This window comes from Cavia porcellus, unplaced genomic scaffold (genome assembly GCF_034190915.1).
Source record: "Cavia porcellus strain 051 isolate PalLab524CR breed Dunkin Hartley unplaced genomic scaffold, mCavPor4.1 scaffold_12, whole genome shotgun sequence".
Lineage (NCBI taxonomy): Eukaryota > Metazoa > Chordata > Mammalia > Rodentia > Caviidae > Cavia > Cavia porcellus.
Genome location: NW_026947495.1, coordinates 12580927 through 12603692, shown reverse-complemented (window position 1 = coordinate 12603692; position 22766 = coordinate 12580927). Strand labels below are relative to the sequence as shown.

At 40.9% G+C, this 22766-nt stretch overlaps 1 protein-coding gene across 3 annotated transcripts in view; it reads left to right on the top strand.

Moving 5' to 3' along the window:
* Positions 1–1207: 1207 nt before the first annotated feature.
* Cntnap5 (contactin associated protein family member 5) overlaps positions 1208–22766 on the top strand; it is a 779115-nt gene continuing 757556 nt past the window's right edge. For 2 of the 3 annotated variants that reach the window (XM_063258867.1, XM_063258866.1), the window contains exon 1: positions 1209–1684. Coding sequence is in view for 2 of the 3 variants with exons in the window: in XM_063258866.1 (XP_063114936.1) it covers positions 1603–1684 (82 nt within the window). In the remaining variant the exon portion in view is untranslated. Of the gene's footprint in view, positions 1685–22766 lie in introns of all 3 variants that reach the window. The other variant, XM_063258868.1, reaches the window with a different exon arrangement.

Genomic DNA, 22766 nt, shown 5'->3' with positions numbered 1-22766 from the left:
ACAGGTCACTGACCCAGCCTTCTCGGAATTGTAACATTTCAACCATGTGAGACCAGCTCTACCTAAAACCACAATGTTAACGTCAGGATTTCCACACAGTCTCCTCAGACCAGCTCAATCTGCAGGACTTGTGCAGCCCAGGCGCTTGAGGACCAAGGATTGTCCGGAATCTATCCAGTAAATTAATCTACATAAGTGTTAACGCTGAAGGGAGGCTAACACAGGGGGGCGTGGGAAACATCGACTTCCTTGAAGCAGGCAGCCTCTTTCAGTTTTTAACCCTGACTCAATTGTAAGCTCCACGCAGGAAAAATTATGGACCCTTATTTTGTTAAGGTTGACAGCTCTCTGATAGATTCCAATAACAAACAAAATAAGTTAATTTGTGTTAAAGCATAAGTGCTCCCAGATGCTTACTGTAGATGTCGAAGGTAGACCCAGGATTGCAAAAAAAAAAAAAAAAAAAAAAAAAAAAAGGCATGGTCTAGAAAGAAATCAAAGCCAGGCTGCCCCCCCCCCTTTTTAAGATAAAGCCCTCCAAAAGATCCCTCCACTTCCGAATACCAAGCGCCCAGCCAGAGCTCCGCCTGGACTCCGGGCCCCACCACACCCCGGCTCCTCACCGCCCTGGCTCGGAAGCCCACGCGCCGGGCCCCGCAGTACCTGCCCGAGGCACCGCGAGCAGCTCGGAGGAGACGCGGACGCCAGGCGGGGCCGGACGGCGAGGTGCGGGGTGTGGGTCGGAGAAGAGGGTGCGGACGCGAGGCTGAGCTGCGGGATCGCACATCCCAGTCCTCTCTCTCCATCTGCTTCCCCGCCGGGGACGCACGCTGGGGACAGCACATCGCCCCAGGCGGGCTCCCTGGTCCCTCCTCTCCAGGGCGGGGAGAAGCAGCGGCGCCTTCCCCGGGAGACAGAGCCCTTTTCCCAAGTCTTCCACGCTCCAGCGCTCGCGGAAACCCCGGGTTCCATCTGGGTCGCTCGAGTCTGGTGGGGGAGAGGGAAGGATGGGGCAGGTGGGGACGCGGGGCGGAAGCGGGGCCGGAGGAGAGGGGCGCGCGGGACTCCGCCGTAGCCGAAGCTGGAGCTGGTGCCCAGCCGGAGCGCACCGCAGCGGCGCGGCCCGGCGGCCCCGAACCGGGCTTGGACCCGCCCAGGCCATTTTATAGGCGCGCGCGAGGAGGGTGGCCGGGGGCGGTGCCGCGCGCCCCGCTCGCCTATAAGCAGCGCCGCCTGCCCGGCTGCGGGTCCAGCTTGCGCGCGCGGCCAGGTGGCTCTGCCGGAGCTCGGGTTGAGCGCCGGTCCGGCGACTGCGTTTGCTTTGGCGCCGCGAAGGAGGCGAGGAGCGGGGACGCGGCGGGCGAGCGCGTGCAGCCGCGACTCAGCGGGGAGCAGCAGCGCCAGAGACCCGGGGAGCCGCGGGCGCGGGATGGAGTGAGGCGTTGGCGGGGCGCTCCGCAGGGTGGGAGGGGCCGGCGGTGCGCGCCCGGAGGCGACTGACGGACCGAAGGACGGACGCACGGAGGGACGCCCTGACGGCGAGCGGTGGCTGAGCTGCGTGCATCTGGGATTCGCCGGGCAGGGACTGCGCTTTCGGGGGAAATGGATTCTCTACTGGGGCTGCCCGGCGTGTGGACTTTGCTGTTCTCAGGCTTCTGGCATTTAGGATTAACAGCCACGACCTGTGAGTACCGGGAGCAGTGGGGACGCGGTTGGGTGGTGAGGGGCAAGCCGCGGCGTTCTGAGAGGCGGTCAACTAAGGTGGACTCATTCGTGTCTGTGCGAAGGGTGAGGGTTGCGGGGGGATGCAGATCTTTGTGGTCTCCTCGCCAGTGCATCCCAAAAGTTAACAGCCCTCGCCTGAGTCAGGCCTGCTAGATTTCCCGTCCTTCCCTCAGAATCTCAAAGTTCCCTCAGTGTCCTAGCTCCTGCTCCGCGCTGTTTGGTCCCAGCTGGCCGGGCATCTGCAGAGAAGGCCCCTGTTCAATCCCGCGCTCTGGGAGCTGCTTCCGGGGACTCGAGGCCCCCGAGCTCGGTGACCAAGGCTGGCTTAGAATGCGGCCGCCTTGGATGTGCAGAACGCGCAGCCTCCCTACCCCGCACCTCGCTCTCTGCACCGCCTGAGGCAGAGAGGACTTCAGCTGGGATGGCTTGCAGCCAGCAGGCAGAGGCTTGACGGGGCTGGGACTTTTGGCCTCAGAACTGGGCCCATGGGGTCACCCACAAAATCAAAGGCTGTTCGTGTTCCAGGAGGAAGAGCTTTGATTCACACCCCACCCTGGCCGCAAATCTTTCATGCCATAGAACACATAATGAGTATGCACTCAGTGTGCACCCTGTGATCCTGACACTAACCCACAGCAAGTGCAGGACAGACGTTTCCTTTCACAGGCAGGCGGCCTGGACACCCGGGGATCTGCCACCTGCACCGTATATTTCAGGAACCTAGTTCTTCAAACTTGAATAAATCTCTAGAGCTCTCAGAGGCTCAAGCTCAATTGCTCTGCTGCTTCTCTAGACAGAGGAAGGGAAATGTTTTTCCCCAGCTCTGGGAACTCTTAAATGAGGAAGAATGCAATTAAGCCATCTGTGTAATTTCCAAAGATGGGTTATGAAGGACCTTCCAGGTTCTGGGCTTGCTCCTGTGTCCTTTATCTCTGCCATGAACCTCGAAAATGCTGTGCATGTTGGAACAGTATTGCCTTATTTGTAAATGCACTATCACTTTTACAGAAAGGTAGAAAGAGCACTTCCTGCTTAGGCTTCCTTCTCTCTCACTGCCCAGCCCCTGTGGTCCACAGAAGCCTGGACAATCTCTTCCCAAAGCGAACCTCTAAGGAAGACAGACATATGTCATGTCTTGAAAAACGTCCATAGAAGAGCTGGTGTTCCTGTGACCAGAAGTTTTGGAGGGTCACACTCTAGAATTACTTGCGATGTTTTGTAATGATTTTATTAAAGTTTATATTCTAAAAGAGGGCTGAAGAGTAAATTAGTTTGGAAATTGTGGGAACATGTAGGAGCAAATTAGAATCTGATTTGTTTTTCATCGCATCCCTCTTGCCTCCTCTTTGCCACCCTCTCTTTCGCCTCTTTTCGTCGTCCTCTTCCTGTAAAATTATTCCCATGTTGCTTTAGAAAAAGATCTCGCTAAGTGGTTGCCAGAGAAGTTAGGTGCGTGTTGAGCTAGTTTTGCTACCTTACAGAACACTAGAGGTCAGTATCGTCCTGGTGATGCGAAGGTGTGGGTGTAAACTACTGTGCTGTCTGTTTGCTTTAGCATTTTTATCTATCTGACCAGAGTGAGCACTTTAGAGGTTCATAAAGGTGGGTTGAGGAATAGGGATAAATTGATAGAATATGTGCCACAGGAATAGAGTTTAAGATTCTCCAAGTAGCACCTTTTCTCAAGAGCCAGGAGAAAAAGTCCTAAAGCATAGCATTTTCTATGAATTAATTGAATTATGGTTCGATTGTTTTAATAATGCTCGTAAAACCTAAATGGCATGGATTTAAGATTCATGCTTATCATTGCTGATGCAGTTATAAAGCTAATTCTGAACACTTAAAATGAAACTTCGTGATAATGAGCTTTAGTATTTCATCAGTGGCAGTTTAATTTCCTTATTTCCAATCAACATTTCAGTTGAATCTCACTACTTGCTAAATATTTTGAGGTCAATGTTCTTAAGGAACAGTGATAAATGTTTATTATGCTGCACAAAATGTATTAATTTAGTGAACAATAGTATAGCAGCAGAAAACTACTTCTGAACTCTACATATTGGAGGTTTCAGAAGCTATGAAGAAAATCTCTAAGAACAATACATTAACATTTAATGTATTGTAACATTTAATACATTTAACATAATTCTCTTAGATTTCTATTGTTCATGCTCTGTATTCACTAAATATGGCCTTGATTTACTACTTGTATACAACCTACCATTTATTTGCATATTTTTAAGAAGAAACGCTGATTTCTTTTCGAATAGGTATTTTCAAGTTTCTGTGGAGGAACTATTTTTAAAGATTATTCTTTCTGTACTTGAAAATATGTCATTTGGGAATAGATAATTTACTCAACTCATTCCATGGTACATAGTTATTCCTGTGCAACTTGTTCAAGTAAAAATAACTTTTTTTTCACTCTCTTTACAATAATTTGTTGTTGTCATTTTTGTTGTGTGAAATGTAAGAGTTGTGTGTGTGTGTGTGTGTGTGTGTGTGTGTGTGTGTTTAATTTTCTTATAATTTGACCATATTGGGCATTTATCTCCAAGGAAAAATTGAATGCTTGTCCAATTATAGATTTTGTAACTTTCTAATTAAATAAGTTTAAAATAAAGTCAGGTTGAGAGAGCCAGGTATGACATATATACTATGAATCTGTGTGAAGAACATAATTACCTACCAGTAATAAAAACTCTAGATATTCCCTCACTTCAGATTTCAGGATATTAAATAGCTACATTTCCTCTGGGTTTACCCTGAGGGGATTGGTTAATTTCAGATATAGATATAACAGGCTAATGTTAAATGAAAACATAATTTAGGAATAGTATCTGCTCCTTTTACTCAGGAAGCAGTGGTGTACCTTGACACTTGGTTAGAAGAGCTAAAGAGTCTTAGTCCTGCTTAAGTTACAGCTAAGGTGTCCAATGCCCATCACCTATTGGGTTATTCAACCTTCCAGGGCTTATAGGTCTGTTGAAAAGCTTTAAGTGGTACATCTACTCCAAGTGGTACATTACTCCAGCAGCTAAATGTCTTACAAAGGAGGTTCTTCAAATATTAGATACCATGAAAGACTTTATAATGGGATAATTTGTCATCTGAAGATGACCCACATAGGACCACTATTCACTTTATGTTTAAGAATATGCATCAGTTATTTGATTCTGAAGAGTCTTAATTTTGAACAGAGACTATTTTAAATGATTCCTTAGAACTTCATCTAAGTTATTTTCTTCATATTATGCTCACAGGAATACAGCCTTGAGGAGGGACTAAAAAACTTGAGTCTAGCTTTTTCATCACATACAGAAACTAATCTAAGATGTTTGAGGATGTTAATTATATTCATAAGGATATTCACATGAACTGGTGGGTTATACCTTGAATTATCTGACCCCTTTGTTCAAGCCTAACCAGTAAGTAATATGATAAATAAACAAGGGTCATGCTGTTGTTATTCAGTAGGAAAATATTTAGGATATATTTTTGTGGCATTTTCCACCAGCAGAAGTGAAGGAAGCACTGTAATTCTCATTTGGAATTGTTCTAAAAATTTCGCCATTGTTGAATTAATTTATCTTTGACCATCTGTAAGAACTCCCCTTCCATTCTCTTAGTATAGCTTCCCATCTCCAAACTAGATTGATATTTTTACAGTTGTAAAATGTAAATAAAACACTTGGCTACTGATTTTCTAAGGAGGGAGCAAACTTGTGAGATGCTTAGTTTTTATTTGAATAACCTCTGTTACCCTACCATACTTTTGTTCTAGTGAGTGACTGGTTTCTAAATTGCAGTTTCTTTTTCTCTACCCTCTACATTTGCTTTCTCCATTGGATCTCAGTTTTCCTGCACGGAATGCCTCACTTTTCAATGTTCTTATAAACCGATGTATCATTTGAAAGATTCCTGAACTCTTTATTTGGTGGTCCAAAGTTTTTATAAGCTAGAGTTCAGATGAAATGTGGCAGTGTACCATGTTAATTAATTATCCTTATCAGATAGGAAAGATCTAGTTGCTGAAAAGGATAGAAGACAATAGTGAATGGAGAATTTGTGAACTACTCATTTGGAGTCAATATTTTTTAATTCCTAAGGAAATTCGTTCATCAAATCTTTACCACATTCTGACTGGTGACTTTCTAAAGGTTACTTACTTATCCTGATGATCTTAGCGTCTGAATCAACCCTGAGTGCACCAGATGTACCTTAGTGTAAAGGAATTGGTTCAAATGATTATAAGGACACTACTTCTAATGTGTTCTTACTTTTAAATGCTGACATGCCAGGAGTCATTCTGTCTGTATACTTCTTGGGTGATTGTAGTCCCAAACAGTTATAGTTTAAAAAAAATAGCATAAGAGGATTTTAATTCTTAGCAATCGGTATACATTTTATATATCTTTATATACATAATTTTGTAAGGCTGCTCAGGAAGGTAGATTTTTACAGATCCAGCTAGTACCTGAGTAAATTTTAGGATAATAGTACTTAATAATTTCTCTAAGATCATAGAGCTAAACAATGAAAAGAACAGGATCGGGAATTCTGTCTAGCTTTTAAATACTGAAATGCATTCCAATTTATTTGTTTAGGCAATGAATATAACCATCTGTGGAAATTTGATCTGGGATACTTACGATCAGTGTCTCTAACTTAACCCATGGAAAAGGTCTTAGACTAGAAATTTTTAACACAGCAAACTCGTGAGTAATGCCTTAAAAAATTGGGATCTAAACTTGATGCAAAATGGTAAAGGTAACAATGATAAAAAATGAGAGTCCTTATAGCTTGGTGAAAGCTTCATGTCTGTATTTTCAAAGTTCTAAATTTAAAAGGCTTGCTAAGGAAACGACATAGACTTGATGGAACCTTATATGTCCTATTCGCACATATATCCAGGAATATAACAATACCTATAAAGGACCTTCTGTTGATTTCACATCTTGAAAGTCAATAAATGTCATACCAAAAATATTAATTACTTAGTAGTAATGACCTATTTGTTCTTGTATATATCTGGCACTCTCATCTCTCCAGTATTCTGAACCTTATCTTCACAAACTCCTTCCCCTAAACATTCAAGTTTATAGACTCCACCACATTCAACAGATAAACCTGGCTGGCTCACATGTGCAATTCATTTGCACAGGCTGTATGCTTGAACTACAATACCCTATAATGGGCCCTGTATAAGCCTGCATATTTTCATCATTGCATTGTGGAGATGAGCTTACTTAGGTGTCACATGGCCATTTTTTCAATTAAGAGAAAGTTTCACTGTCTATTTGACCTCAGTGCCAAGTTGAGCTAATTTGATTAACTTTCTTTATGCAGTTTTAATAAGTGTTTCCTATATAGTCTGAAAATACATTTTCACATTGCTATAAAAACTATTTTTCATAGCCCAGAGTTCAATATAAAAGGAAAATTTTGGATTCAATTCAATGGAGTTTTAGTATTAAATTACTGGAGAGAGTTTTTTCAAGTTGCAAACCTATATGACCTGATAAAAGAGTATGAGATTTCTATGCCATCTTCTTAAGCTATGGTTAGAGAAGACTGTAATGTTAATAATTTACGTCAGTTACTCAAAAATTTGAAGGAAGTAAATTCTAACTAGTGGTTCTCTTTCTTGAATTCAAGTTTTTCAGTGAAGCTGGAGAAATAAAGTCATGAGATATAATCCATGACCTTAAGGAACTTTAACCCTGAGCATCCAGAAAAATAAATCTTTTATCAAGTTAGAGTGATACATGCTGTAATAGAGTAACATAAGGTGCAGAGTGATACACAAAGTGAGCATTTTAGCATCAAGGTGTATTCTTTAAGGAAGACAAAATGAAAGCTGAGTCTTCCACAAGCTTAGTCTTTGCTAGCTGAGAAAAGAGTGAAGACTATTAATTGGCAAAAGGATACAAGGAGAAACTAAAGAAGTAGGGGGTCTTTTATTTGCATTTTTAAAGGCATGGGGATTCAAAGTTTTTAATCACATAATTACCAAAATCATTTTTTTTTTTCATTTTAAAGAAATCACTTTGTAGGAATATGCTAGAACAGACCAAGACTGGAGGTAAGGAAAGTATTTAATTGGTGATTACAGCCCCTCAGGTGACAATTAGTGAGAACCTAAAGAATGCTTCACTCAGCACTTTTCACAAATTCAGAAAGAAAATAACAGCCAAGTGAATTAGGAACTCAGGGATATATGAGCTAGTAAATGCACAGAAGGTGCAGATTTGTGGCTAAAATGTATTCTATAGCTGTTCCCATTGTTTTTGACAAATGAGAAGTATAGATGCTAGAAAAGGTACTGTGTTCCCTGAAATGAAGTTCTTCTCTGGGACTATCAAACGACCATATTCTCAGTGCAGTGTATTTCATATTTTCATGACATTGTATAGCACAGTCTGTCTGTATCCATCATCTTGATGCATCTTCTAGTCTGTAAATTATGCTGGTTTTTGTCAGCAGACTGAGAACTAGTCATTAAGGAATGTGTAATTAAACCTCGACGTCCTGGTCCTTACTCCCCTCCTGACAGTGGGGAGGCCAGGAATCATGACTGCTATCAGAGGCTGCTCAGTGGAAAGAGTAAAGGGGAAGCAGGGTGAGTCACGTTGATTTGCTATCATTGGTAATTGATTTGCAGGCATAAATCCCATGTCTCTACATTTCTAATTGCTTTTGTGCATATTCTTGGGGGTTGATTAACGCCATCTGTTCCCTGGATCAGCTGAATTGATCGCGTTTCAGAGGATGACAACAGTAATGTTGAAGATAGGAAGACAGTGAAGGGAAATGCCAAAACACCACTTGGGAGGCGTATTATTTTTAACTATCCACCTTTCAAAGCAGATGTAGCCCTAGGAAGACAGTCTGAGGCAAATAGCAGTCTATTGAAATTTGCCTCACAGTCAGATGCTTTGTAGGTGTATCCCAGGCCACTGTCTACTGAGTGAATATGTGAAGTGTTCCCGCCTGCTTCTCTCCCCATCCATTATTTCTTCTCCTTTTTCCTTCCTACCAGTTCAGTTCTCTGTCTCCTGTGTTCAGGTCTTTTGTGTATTTTGACTGACTTTCCCCATCCTATTACTGTGTTAATTGTAGAGAAGGAAGGGAGAAAAGTGCCTGCTGGATAAGGCCTGTGTTGCTAAACTATGTGGGCACAGTTGCCAGATGGAACACTTCCCAAGAAGGCCTGCTATCAGGGCAGAAGTGACAAGGATCTGCCACCCACAGGGTGCTTGAAAAAACCCACCTGATTTCAATACCCTCACCCATTCTTCCCCAAATACTGTTTTACCACCTACACTGGTCCATGGAATCACCAATTCGGGGTGGGGGGTCATTCCAATTCATAGAAGCGAGCTTTAAATCACAAACTCCCCTAGGAAGGAACGTAGGAGTGCAGTTCTGTGTGGAACGATATTTGACTGAGAGAAACAGACTTTCTTGAAGGAAAGTTTATTGTGAATACAATATACAATACAAGAGAACATTCTGAGTTGGTAAAAGGCAAAGAATAAGGAATGTTCAGGTTCCCAATGCAATGGTCGCCCTGTTTCTGTTATGTCAGGGCGACCCTCAACTCTCCCTGTATTACGAGGCTAGAAGCACAGCAGATAGGCAGGAGAGGTGATGGAGACCAATGGGAAGACTCAAGTCTCATAGTTCTGGATTGATTGAATTTTCCCCTAGGTAGTATTTCCTATGGTTCCTAATTGCCATCGACTGTGCAGAGTCTGTGTGAGTAAAGTGTGGGCTACTCTATAAAATGAACAGGGTGTGGGCATCTTATAACTGTTATAACTAGTGAATCTCTACAAGTTTAATCTCCTGAGAAGTTATAGTAAGAAGTAGCACAAGGATGATACTTATAGCTTTAGGCAAAGATAGAATAACTTGTTTCCTTGTTCTCATGGCTGATCTGGGTATCGAGGGACTGCCTAGGCAAATGGAAACTTCTCATTGTAACTCCTTTGTCAAGGAAAGTGATCTATATCTACCTCCACTGGATAGAGAAATAGGACCATTCTGGACTCCTCACTTGGTTCCTGGGCTCTGTTACAATTTAATCACTGCTTCTGGGCATTAGCTGAGTACTTCACAAAGAGAAACCACACAGGACGGATGGACGGGGGAACAGCTCCATCTGGGGAAGCAAGATGCACAAAACATTGAATAGGTATTGCAGAAGTCAACAGTGCAAAAGAAGGATCTCTGACAGGACTTTAAGAAACTAAGCGAGCTGTGCAGAAGTGTGTGCAGTCTGCCCTTCACTGTGTACAACTACCATTTGCAAATGATTCAGATAGAGGGGAGCGGAACTAGAAGGTTTTACAGAGGCGTGTGCTGTGGAAGCCTGCATGTCATGAGAAGACTGCAGCAGTATGGGTTATGGTCAAATTCAGCTACTATCATTGCTGCGCAATAAAGGGTCATTCTATTTGCAAGTTCCTCATTCATTTACTGACATTTACAAAATACACATTGTTTGTGCACTTCCCCTATATTTATGGAAGCCTGTTGGTAAAACCACTGATAAAAAAAAGAATTAGGGGCACTGTCCGCATAACTCCAGAAAAACTAAAACAGGTAACTACAGCCTTCCAGCCTGGCCACGGTGATATCCCTCCACCCTATTGCTGTTCAGTGCGCTCAGTGCCTCTTTCTCTTTTCTAAGTTTTTCCTTGTCATCGTCCTCCTCGGCCCCCTTTTCTCCATTGTACCTTTATTCTGATCCCCTTCCCCATCCTTCCTCTTCTCTGTTCCCCAAATTCTACACTTTTCTTCTTCTTTTTTGTCTTCCCTATATCTGGTCTCCTTTGTATCTACTTCTCCATCTGCCTGTTTCAATTAACTTATGCTAGATGACTTGTTTTCATGTTTTATGGCCTAAGCAAATGCTTTTTAAACTTTTCCACTGAAGCGCTGCTCACCGGAAAAAGAGTGAACCCACGGGACTCAGAGAGTGCAGCTCCAAGTGGGCACCGAAGCATGTAATTCCTTGCGTTTATCTTAAACACCCAGACAAATTTGCATTCAGCTTTACATTATATCCATTTTTATGATGATAAAAATATTTTCCCCAAATCTCAAATTAAAATTGTTGAGGCGAATTTATTAACTCATAGGAGTGGTTTACATTCACCCAGGCACACAGGCTGAAGTTTTTGGCTCTGTTTATGCCTTCCAGGGTTCTTGTGTCAGAGAAAAACTTCAGCATCTCTGCCTCATCTCCAGCAACCAATTGCCTCATTTCTCATTATCCACTGCTCCCTATCTGTAAGCTGCAGATTATGGTTAATCAATAATGAGAAGTGAGAGGAACTTACTAATTCCAGGAGGTAACAAATCCCCACAAGCCTGCTTAGTGAACAGAAGCTGGGCTTTGTGAAGGAAGGCATTGCAGCTAAGAAGACTCTCCTGCCACACCCCGTGTCTGTGTTTCCCTCTGCTCTCACAATCTGGAAGTGTGTCACATCCAGGAGGTGTACCTTTGGGGAATGAGCTCTATAAGTTTCCATGGTTGGAGTTAACAGGGCAGATTCCTTGTTGTGGGATGGAAGCTAGAGTCACCAGGACTTTAAAAGAGCGACTAATGACTCCCATTTCATCACTATCAGGAACCCTTAGGCACAGTAGAAAGAAGTAAAAGCACAAAATTGGAAATTCGAGGTAACATTAACTAATGTATTGCTTCTGTGGCCAGATTTCAAACCTAAATGTGGTTCCTTTGTATTCCACCTCACAGTTCTGTACACCAGTTGTTCTTTCCCCATTCTAGAAGGTCAGAGAGTTAGTAGCTGGCCACACTGGAATGCTAATCAAATTCCCTGAATCCAGTTTGTATGTATGATTTATACATGTCTCTGTATGAGTATATATTTGTATTTATATATATGCATGATACTATATATGATATCTGTATCTTTTCTTCTCTCTGCTGGATGTTTAAGGATGTGCTATTATTTTCGTACTGGTAGCTGTGTCCATTATATAACAATGATAGTCCTCATGGGGATTGGTGCATGTATGTGACACAACGTAACTCTTCTTTTCAGTTGCTTACACTGCCCTTCCTCTACCATCTCTTGGTTCCCTTCCTTTTAAAGATCTGTTTCCCTATATCTGTTATCTGTATTATTCTGTATTTATTTATATTTTGAGTTTTTCAGGTAAGAAAAACCATGAGATATTTAAACTTGTGTGTCTGATTTATTTGTACTTAACATTGTCGTCACAGGATACATCTGTTTCCTATGAAAAACTCCTGTTTATCCATTCTTAGGCGACATTCATCCTTGCAGAATCAGTTTTCTCTGATCCAGTTTTCTCTGAGAAACCTCATGTCCTGACTCACAGAATCTGTAATGGTGTGCTGGCCACCTTGTTCCAGTCACTCTGTTTATGAGCATTGGCTTTATTATTGATGTACACTCTGTGGCTGGTGCCCACTGTCAGCTGCAGTCACCACTGTGTGGTGCTCCAGGGAGACTCCTCACTATTTGCCATATTTTCATCATTGTGGTACGTTGTATCACTCATGGAATTTGATACAGGGGTGTTCTTTTTTTAATTCTATATGCCTATGTTTACTTCAATATTATCCCGAATAGCCATATCCTAGAGTACATTATTGTCCATCAACATAAATAAACACCAACTGGTGTATTTATGCAGCGAAATGCCATTCAACCTTGGAAGAAAGTAAAGTCCTCATCTTTGTGACAATAAGAATGAAACTCAAAGATGTTTTGCTAAATGAAGTGAGCTGGACACATTATAGCAAAATTTCATTGGTATTCACTCAGAATGATAGAATGATAGAATGGTAGTTGCTAAGAACAGAATGGGTAGGGAGGAATAAAGAGATTTGATCAAATGGTACAAAGTTTCATTTTGGAGAAGTGAGCTTCTGAGGTTTCTAATCCAGCTTGATGTAACTACAGTTAATAATAATGTGCACTTGCAAAGTTACTTAAATTATATTTTAAATATTTTTACCACAGAAAAATTACAAATAATGTGATGAACATATAAATAGCTGATGAACATATAAATAGGTGATGAACATGAACTAATTTTGCAATTACTTCATTGTGTTTATATGAAAGCATGACACTGAACATGACAAATATGTAAGAATTCTGTTTATCAAATAATAAATATTTGTTGCCAATGAGGAAAATGCTATTATATTTCAAATAAACAAGACAAGGACTATCCAGATATGGGGTGCAAGTTTTATCTCTAAGCCCAGGCCATAGCCTCTTTCATCCGGTAGGGATAGATAGCAGGGGAGATTTGACAAGCCTGTGATAATACCATGATTCTTCACTCCTGACTCCATGTGATTTGGTGCCTCTACCTTCTCACTCTGAGCATTCATGTGATGCAGGAGGACTGGTCCTTGAATCACCTCAGTTTCTCTGTCAACTGTGGAGAAAGCCAGACCACTAAACGCTTTGTCTTATTCTCAGGCAGTCATGAGTTTGTGTCTTCCAGATAGGATACTGCTTTGATGAGTTGTGAGCTTTGTCCTTTAGTCTCCTGTGTCTTCTTTTTACACTGCTGTCTTGAATCTGTGGACCCTCATGCTTAGGCTTAGAGAGGTCAAGTGAGGTTCAAGGTCCAGTGCTCTGTCACCTGGCCTCTCCTGTCCTATCCATGGTTACTAGTACAAAGGTATTGCATGTCCTGAAGTTGTTCACAATGGGCAATCAATCAGTTCTGTCTTCTAGCCCACAAAACAATTAGCTTGCCTAAGAATAAGGCCTTAAATATTTAAACTTTATTTCAGAAGCAGAATCTTTTGCTTTCCTAAATGATGCCATACAGAGTATTTTCATAGGTAGAATAAATTACAAGAAAGCTGCTTCTGAGGAAATGTGGAGCAAAGATGAGATTTCCATTGCTCAGTGCATTCTTCCTCCTTTGAATCTTCCTGGAGCTGCAGTATGGACACTGGGCCTTATTCCTAATTGCAGGAATCTCTGAGACTGTAATTGCAAAGATAAGGGCTTTTGTGTGAGAAGGTTTGGAGGAAGAGTGCAGGCGGCACCCCTTCCTGAGCCCAGGCCACAGCTGCCTGCTAGGGTGTGGCCACACCGTGGGTGCCTGCCTTGACCCAGAGCAGACCGCCTCCAGGTTCTTCAATGTGATCTCTGTGATCTCTGTCTTCATTCACACTGAATAAACAGGTACCTAACTTTTAAGTGCTAGAATCCCCTGCTATTTAATTTATACATGTTTATGGAGTACAATGTGATGTTTTCATGTGTGTGTATATTATGTAGTGATCAAATTCGAGTGACTTTCATATCACCTCAAACCTTTCATATCACCTCAAACCTTTATTGCTGGTTTGTTGATTAGATAAGAGAAATGCATTCTGCTGTTCTTCACTGCACAGTGAGGTGACTACTGCTAGCAGTAAGGCACAGCATAGCTCAGATCACTGGAAGAGGTTCCTGTTTTTAACCCATCAGAAGACTTTTTTTTTTGCTGTTATTTTATGTGAGTGCCAGGTATTGGTATTTACTGATTATTGGTATTTACTGATTAAAAAGTACAGTGTCTTGTCAAAAAAGTGCTTCCTCACCTTGATCTCCTTAGTTCCCTGTCAACATTTATGTTTATGTTAAAGAATTATCTTGTAAAGGCCTTTAAATTATCCACCTGTATCCAGGGTGTTCCCTCCGGACCTCTGCAGAGAAAAGGATCTCCCATTCGCTGTGTTTCAATAGCCTGTGTGTAGCACGGTGAATAAAAACATGACTGCTTGATAAATTGAAGTGCAGATGAGTTGAGGAAAACCTGAGTGGAGGCAGGAGGTGTGGATTTGGGGTGAGACAGAACCCATCCCTAAAGGGAGATGCAGTGTGGGAGCTTGCTCCATGGCCTCCTTCCCTGCTGCCTTCCTTTTGTGAGAGAAATCAGCTTTGGCCCCCTGGTCAGTGAGCTCCTCTGCACACTTCCTGGTGTTCATGCAGGTGGGCAGAAGTAGAAGGTGTGCAGAAACCATGTAAGGTGGTTGCATCGTTGGACTCTGTCATGGTTTTGGAATCTCTGTGCCCTTGTTAATATTTCAATCACATCCTTGAATGTGTTCACTTAAAGTGTGATCCATTAGAATACCTTCGCATTTAGACCAAAGCTATATTCACTCCTCCCTACAGTGAATTCCCAATGTCCCTGCTGTCTATTTTTATAGAATTTAATATAATATAATAAATAATGCAGTCATTTAATACAGTATACACCATTTAATAAATTATTTAACTAATTTATGAAACAGTAGCATATGCATATGTGCATAGCTACATTTTTAATGATTTGTTTTTCTTCTTGTGCACGGTTAATATAACTAGTACAATTGTCCATGTGTATATCCTCTATGTAAACTGCTTGCTTTGGTGACTGTCAAGATTTATTGTCCTCCAAAGTCAATTGTTTCATTCGTTTGTGTTTTAAGGTTAGTATTGATTTGGGTGTCACTTCGTGAATATTTACCTCTCTAGATAATGAATTGAAATGCATGCTTGGATGAAGATTAATATTTATTTATTTTCTGAAATCCAGTTGTTTATCACAGGAGGGTTGATAAAAACTGTTGGGAGCAGGTGGGCACGTCCCTTTTGCCTGCTCTGTGTTTGGAGATGGTGTCAATAAGCATGCTTTGCATTCTTTTACACAGCACTGCTCTAACGGACAGAATGTGAAACTCAAATATTTCCAGGTTGACATTTTAGAATATAATCAAGAGGCTGTGATGCTTGAGCATATGGATAATAAGGTTACATTGGATTAACAAGCACCGTGTACTTGAAATTTAGTTTATTTAGGTCAAGATACTGCTCCTTGGGAAATGCTGAACTACTCAAACAATAAAATAGCTAATGACTACCAAAAGGGAATAAAATTATAAAATAGTTCATGTAGTTTAAAATATTCTTTTTTTTTTTCAGTATTGGCATTGAACCTGGGACATTTGCACTGAGCTACATCCCCAGGCTATTTTTAATTTTTTTTTTTTTTTTTTAGTATCTTGTTAAATTGGCTAAGCCATGCTCAAACTTGTGATCCCTCCTGCCTCAGCTTTGTGGAGTGCTGAGATTGCAGGTGTGTGCCACCGATCTTGGCTCATATTTTCTTTTAGTCTAACATTATGCAGCCTGTCTTGGAGGTATGTGTGTGTCTTGGTTACTTTTCTGTCTTTGCTGGGACAAAATTCTCAACACTCAAAATGAAGGAAGGAAAGGTTTAGTTAGCTTACGGGTTTTGGAGGTTTCAGTCCATAATCATCTGGCTCCAATGCAGATGCAAGGTGGCTTGGTACCGGGGTAACATTTCAAGGCAGCAGCCAGAGCCAAAAAGGAGGGAAGAACAAGCCTCCTTTCCTCCTTTATATTATACTCAGGCTACCCCCAAACTCCAAGGCTGCTGTTGCACTCACAAAATCTCTGTCACAGGATGAAGGTATTTACCGAGTAGGAACCCTGGTTCCTTGCTGAGTCTCTCACTTAAAACTTCTAAACTTCTCAAGTTGAGATAACAGTGTGTATGACTGTAAATGGCTCTGTAACCAGAGCACCTACATTGTTTTGATATGTCTTGCAGCAGGTGGGTTTCTTGGAAATATATTATGTCTGACCTTGTGCCTGGCTCCATGGCGCATACTGTGTGATTGTATATTTTCAACAGTGATCCTTTCTTTATTTGCAGAAGTCAGTACTATGTATTTTTGGTAGACATCATTTAATGTATCAAACCAGTTTGAAATTCTAACACTGTGAGTCTAAAATAGAAATATTTCTTGTCGTTCTCATTACTACTGTGTCAATTTTGGATACAGTCACAATATAGATTCTGTGTAATGTTCTAGATTAGAAAAATAACTGATAATGCCCTAAAGGAAAGTATAATGGTGACAGTTTCTGTGTGCTCTTATGCATGCCTGTGTGCTTGTAGACTTTTCTATACAGACTTTCACACATTGCATTCTTGGTTTTGTCCATTATAAACAAGATGTGTTAGTTTAGCTGTCACCTCAGCAAATTGTGTCAACCCAGTAATGTCTTGATAAAAGGCCTTGGTTTTGGAAGGAATATGATAATTAAGCACAAGCTGTGGCTTTGTAATCAAGGTAATACATACTGTGAAAATTCATTAGTAAAGTTAATCTAAGTAATATCTGAGCAAGTGAAACAAAATCAATTCCAGGGGAGAATGTATGACTCTATTGATGTTTTCACCCTTGTTGATACATTGTTGTTGGTAAAGATCTCAATGTTTTCTGCATAAGTATCAATTTTTGTTAGCAGATTCAATTTGAATTATTGGATTCCCATAGCTAAATGTTCTGTGGTTTCATTGGGAAATCATGCTGTTTTATAAATGGAGGAATGACAATAGTATTCCTGATGGTCAGTGAAAGTCTATTTTAAACATCTTTAGTTCTCATTCCAAATTAGGAATCCAGGGTCAGTGGTGCCATGCTTTACAGTGCTGGGATGGTTTGATTCCTGAAGAAGCCAAAGTGATTTAGAGCTGTCTCTGTTCACTGTTTTCATGTGCATTAGCACACATGCCCCCACACCACACAAACATATATTACATGTCAATTAATTTAGTTTTATGTTTCTCTTTTAAGAGAAAGGAAAGCCAGGAGAGGAGAACAGTTATTCTTAACTGGAAAAGCTCTACCATAGGCAACTGTGGCATTGTCTGGAGACAGTTTTGGTTGTCATAACAGGATTCTGGCCACTGGAATCCACTGAGTAGAGGCCAGGGATCTTGAGTACCAGAGTGCTGCAGTGTCCATGATGCACCCCTGAAGGAAGGACACATGGAGTCCTCAGTGTCCAGACAGCCAATGGCTGTGCAGTTGAGATCCATCAGTGATTTATGCATCATCCTGTGCTACTTAAAAATAAAAAAAATGCTTTTTGGCAAAGTTTACTTCTGAGGAGAACAATTTGAAGAAATAAAATTTCTATCCTGGTTCTGTCACTTACTGGCTATATTACTTCATTGTTGTCGTTATTTTTCCCTCAAGCATGATGATGTGTGCCTTGTTTGCTATTGTGAATATTAAATGATATAAACAATGTAGTTTCAGAAGCTGTAATGACATTTTTTGATGTAATGACAATTATTATAATCTATGGTTTTCAAAGGAGTCGTAGCCTGCCTCTGCTCTTCTTTTAGTGTTTTAGACAGAAAAGAAAACCTGGATGACATAGCCACAGTGTGAAAAGGTGCTAAGGGGAATGTCCTGGATAGAGAACTAGAAATGCAAATTTTAAACTGTGTTTCAGTTTTTCTGGGCTTTTTGTGGTCCTGTTCCTAAAACTGACATCTTTGGCAGGGTTAGGGTTAGGGTTAGGGTTAGGGTTAACACTGACATCTGTTTACAGTATAGCATATTCTATCATGCCTTTATCTTACAGGCTTTCTCAAGCATAAATGTATAGTTATATGGATGTAAAATTCTGGGATGAAACTAACAATACCAGTGTGTGCTGAGCTGCGGTGATGTGATTACCTATCTTAGGAGAGGGCAAGAACCAGTACACCCCTGGCATTTTCTACCTCTCTCAGTACCTCAAAGAACCTGGCTTTGATCAATGATCTGCTCTCATTCAGTCTTCAATTTTGAAAATCAATTGAATGAGAAATACAGTCTTTCATTTGTCTTTTAAGTGCAAATGAGGGGACTGGCCTTGAGTTCTACCAGATGTCTGCCTTTGGAAATGGATAGATTTTGAAATAAGAAAGCAGAGGCTATGGAATTGGAACTTTGAAGTTATGCAGGCCAGCCATAATCTTCATAAGGTATGCAGCTCTCCACTTTCCCTAAATGAGTTTCTGAATTTTTTTTTTTTTTTTTTTTTTTTGAGACAGGATCTCCCTATGCAGTCGAGTCTGGCCTTGAAGTCACTTAGGTAGCCTAGACTGGTCTCCAGCTCATGGAGACCCCCCAGCCTCAGCCTCCCAAGTGCTGGGGTTATAACGTCGAGTGCCATGGCTGGTAAGTTCCAGACTTTTGAGTGCTGCATCCCACTTTACTTGTTAGGTTTAGGAATGTGACCTCAATTATTTTTTGTGTGTTTAAGTCCTAGGAGTCAAACTCAAGACCTTGTGTTTGACAGGCAGGTGCTGTGCTGCTGAGCTATGATTAATAGGACTTTCTTATCTCGTGCCCAAGTCTGCCACCAAGTAGCACTCCTCATAGCTTGCTGAACAGAGCATCACAAACTAAGCTTTGTCATGTTTTTTTCTGCAGCTGCCTAAGAGTAATTTCTCTGTCTTCTCAGTTACTCTCTTTTAATTTGTGCATCCTTTAGCCTCCTTCCACAGTCTCCTCTCTTTCTGTACATATTCCACCATGTTAGTGCTGTATCTAAAACATGATGTCCAGAATTGAACACAGCTCTGGTTTGTTCTTGCCAATTTGCCGAGACCATCATGAGAAAGTCTGAGCTGGAGAGTAGATTCAGCATGAATTCACAAAGCAAACCCTGAAGTCTAAGATGAATTAGTCTAAGAAACATGAGCGAATTGGATTGTCAAACAGGCATTGTGGTCTCTTCTTTCTTCCACTCATGTATTTACTTAACTGGTTCTCTGCTGATAGAGATGGGTCTCTTTGCTTTGCCAGCTTAGGTGGTGAAATTTCTTCTCCCCTTAGTTTACCTCTGTCTACATGGCTCTTCCCCATAGCTCAGCTCTATTCTTTTCTTTTCTAATCTTAATTAATGTGCTTTCCTCTAACCTCTTAAAGCAAGTACAATGAATGAAGTATGCTCAAATGATATGATCTTTAAATAAAATAAATTTATTATGGTAAAAGGAACTTTGCTGTTCAAACAAACAAACTATACACACACACACACACACACACACACACACACACACACACACACACACAATCAGTGCTGCTGCCAAATGCCTCACACATGTTACTCACTGAATCTGGCATGGTGATTTCTGGCTGTTCCCCCAAAATCAAAATGACTATGAAGGGAAACATTCTGAATTGATGCAGGATATCAAGGCAGCCACAAAACATAACCAAATACTCTCACAAAAGAGGATTTCCAGAAGTGTTTCAGAAAGTGGCAAGAATAATGGGATAAGTGTATTTGAAGCAATAGATAGTACTTTGAGAGAGGTTAGTGGCAATCTGCCTTTTACTATACTGTTTTCCATTGAAACATTCCCCATATATTTCCTATCTTGTGTATTACATTTTTAAGCTCTTAATTCTACTTTTAATTGGTCTCTATTTTTCTTTTCATTAAGCAACTATGCAGCTACAATTCAATGTAAATAATTGTACTTTATGTAGTCTCTTTTATAGTAATATACATTACTGCTAATTTGTACCCAATCTGAGGGTTTATTGCAATTACTTTTACGTTGTAGATAGAGAAACAAGTTTAGAATGTCTAATTTGTCAAAGTCCATGCCACTTGCAAGTAGTGATGTGAAATTTCTCTGTAATTCCAAAGCACTGTGGATTTTTCATGGAAAAGAAAATTTGATAATCAAGGTAAAAGCTAAGCTCCTAAGTGTTTCTCAGTATCGTTCTGGCCAGTCCGATGAAATTGTATTTATTTCACAAATATGTTTGAGCACCATTATTAAATGAAAAATTCATCAGCGTTTGACAAAGATTTGCATTAAACTTGTGTATATACATCATGACTATTTTTTTATACTAAAGACTGAGAGTCCAGAGGGTTTTAGGTTTTAGGTTTAGTCCACCTTCCTGAGACCACTCTTACATAGGGATTATAGTCTGTATGGTTCCTTCGTTGCCATCCTACTGTGTGCTTTTCCTTTTGCTTAAATGTTTTATAAGGCCATATGGTTGCTCTTATCTCCTGAACTACCATGATGTTGCTGAGATATATTCACGGTATATCTGGGCACACTTATGCTTTGGGGTAACTGTATTCCAGGACTGACTGAATCTTTTCAATTGTATATATAGAACCACTCTTCCACTGAAAAAATTAATGGTGATGAGGAAACACACACATAAGCACAGATACACACACACACACACACACACACACACACACACACACGCTTACTGATAAACAAGATCTGTTTTCCTAGAGCAGTGATTTCAAAGGTTAGTGCATATTATTTTATTAGTAAAAAAAATACAGATATATATAAAATTCATGAAATTTTCAAATTAAATAAAGTTTTCAAACTCTAGCTTCCAAGTATTATTCCAAGTGCTTGAAACTCAGAGTCAGATATTAGATATACCTCAGGAACAAAAGGAAGGAGGGAAGGAAAGGACAAACCAATGAAGGAAGGGAAGGAAAGAAAAGAAGGAAGTAGAGGGACAGAGGAGGGCAGGGGAGGGGAAGGAGAGGGAAGCAAAGGGAAGGGGAGGAGAAAGAACATTTCAAAGAATGTCTCAGAGTCAGATTCTATGGATATGGTACAGCATTCAGCTTGGCCTCCAGTCAGAAACGTCTCTCTCCAGTTTTTCCTTCCTTTTTTTTTCATTCTTCTGAAAATCTAATTCCCGTACCTTACACATGTTAGGCAAGTGCCTTGTCACCAAGCTAGGTTCCCAACACTATTTTTAAAGGCGAATTACTAGACAATGTTACAATACAAGATGTTGTTATAGGTGAGCATGTCATAGTTCTTTGACATCCTCTGATAAAGTGCATTTTGCAGATGATAATAGATTAAGTATCTTTCATTTTATTCTAATACCAATATGGGGACAATCCTTATTACTGCCTGTCTGTTTTGGGGAAGAAAGTAGAATGAAGTGATGCTGACAGAAGGCCCATTCCTCCACCACCTCCCCTTGCCAGGCTTCTCAGAGTCCTGCAGGGCTGCTGCATTGGTCTTAAGAATTTCTGTTTTGTCTTTAAGATGTGAATCTCCTAAAATTGTGCACAAGTCACTGTGTGTGAGTGTGTGTGTGTGTGCGTGCATCTGTGTGATTTCCTTAGATAAAAGGTCTTTATATTTCACCTGACTTCCAAAGCACAGTGTGACCTAGAAAAGATGAAGAAGAAAAGACTTCAAACACCTCATTACCCTAAGGTCCTCAGGGAGTGTGGGAGGGGACAGCTTCCTTCGAGATGCTGATGATCGTTACCTATGTGTGCATCCACTCTCAGCTCCTAACAGGGTGGGTTGGAGCTCCTAGGAGACGCAGGGAGTGAGAAAGACCATGCCAGAGGGAACAGACTTATGGAATATGAAAGACAAGGGCAAAAAGGAAACTTTAAAGATTCCACAGTTTTGCCCGTGGCCCGTTAGGCACATGGCAAACAATCTGGAATTAATAGGGATGAAAAATGGTAATGCAGAGAATAGAGATTTCTATAAGAATTTATTCAGAACTTGTCCCTTTGTCCTTGCCTCCTCTCCCTTACCATCCACTACAAGAAAGGAAAGGACAGATAAGAGCAGCTTAATATCTGGAATTTGCAAGTCTCTGAATCTCCCCACCTGAGAACAGCTGCTTCCTGCTGAGAAACCACTGAACCTTAATCATTTTCCATTGCATCAGAAGAAAGAGGGCTGAGGTATCTATTTTTCCCTTCAAATATCTGGTGCCCACAGCAATTAGCTAATCATGTTCCTATCAGGTCAAGTATTAGGATAAGGCACATTTCATACAACAAAAGAAGGTTGTTAATGCTAAAAGAATATTCTGCAGATAAGTGAGAAAGGACTTCACCACATCAGAGGCTCCGCTGGGTTGCCTTGACACTCCCTGAGTATGCCACACCTTCTGCAGTGCCTAGCCTGATGTAGGACAAGAGAGGGAAATGCTGCCTTAGGCACATGGATTTGTATGATTATTATTATACTTGTTTTTGTTTTGTTGTGTTTTGTTTTATTTGTTTTTGGGGGGTTTATAAAGGAATGACTTTTACAAAAATATCTCCAGTTATAAGAAATATCTTTGATACTGAAATCTTAGAAAACCCTGATACTGAGGTTTCAGAGACCTGTGTATTCAATTCAAC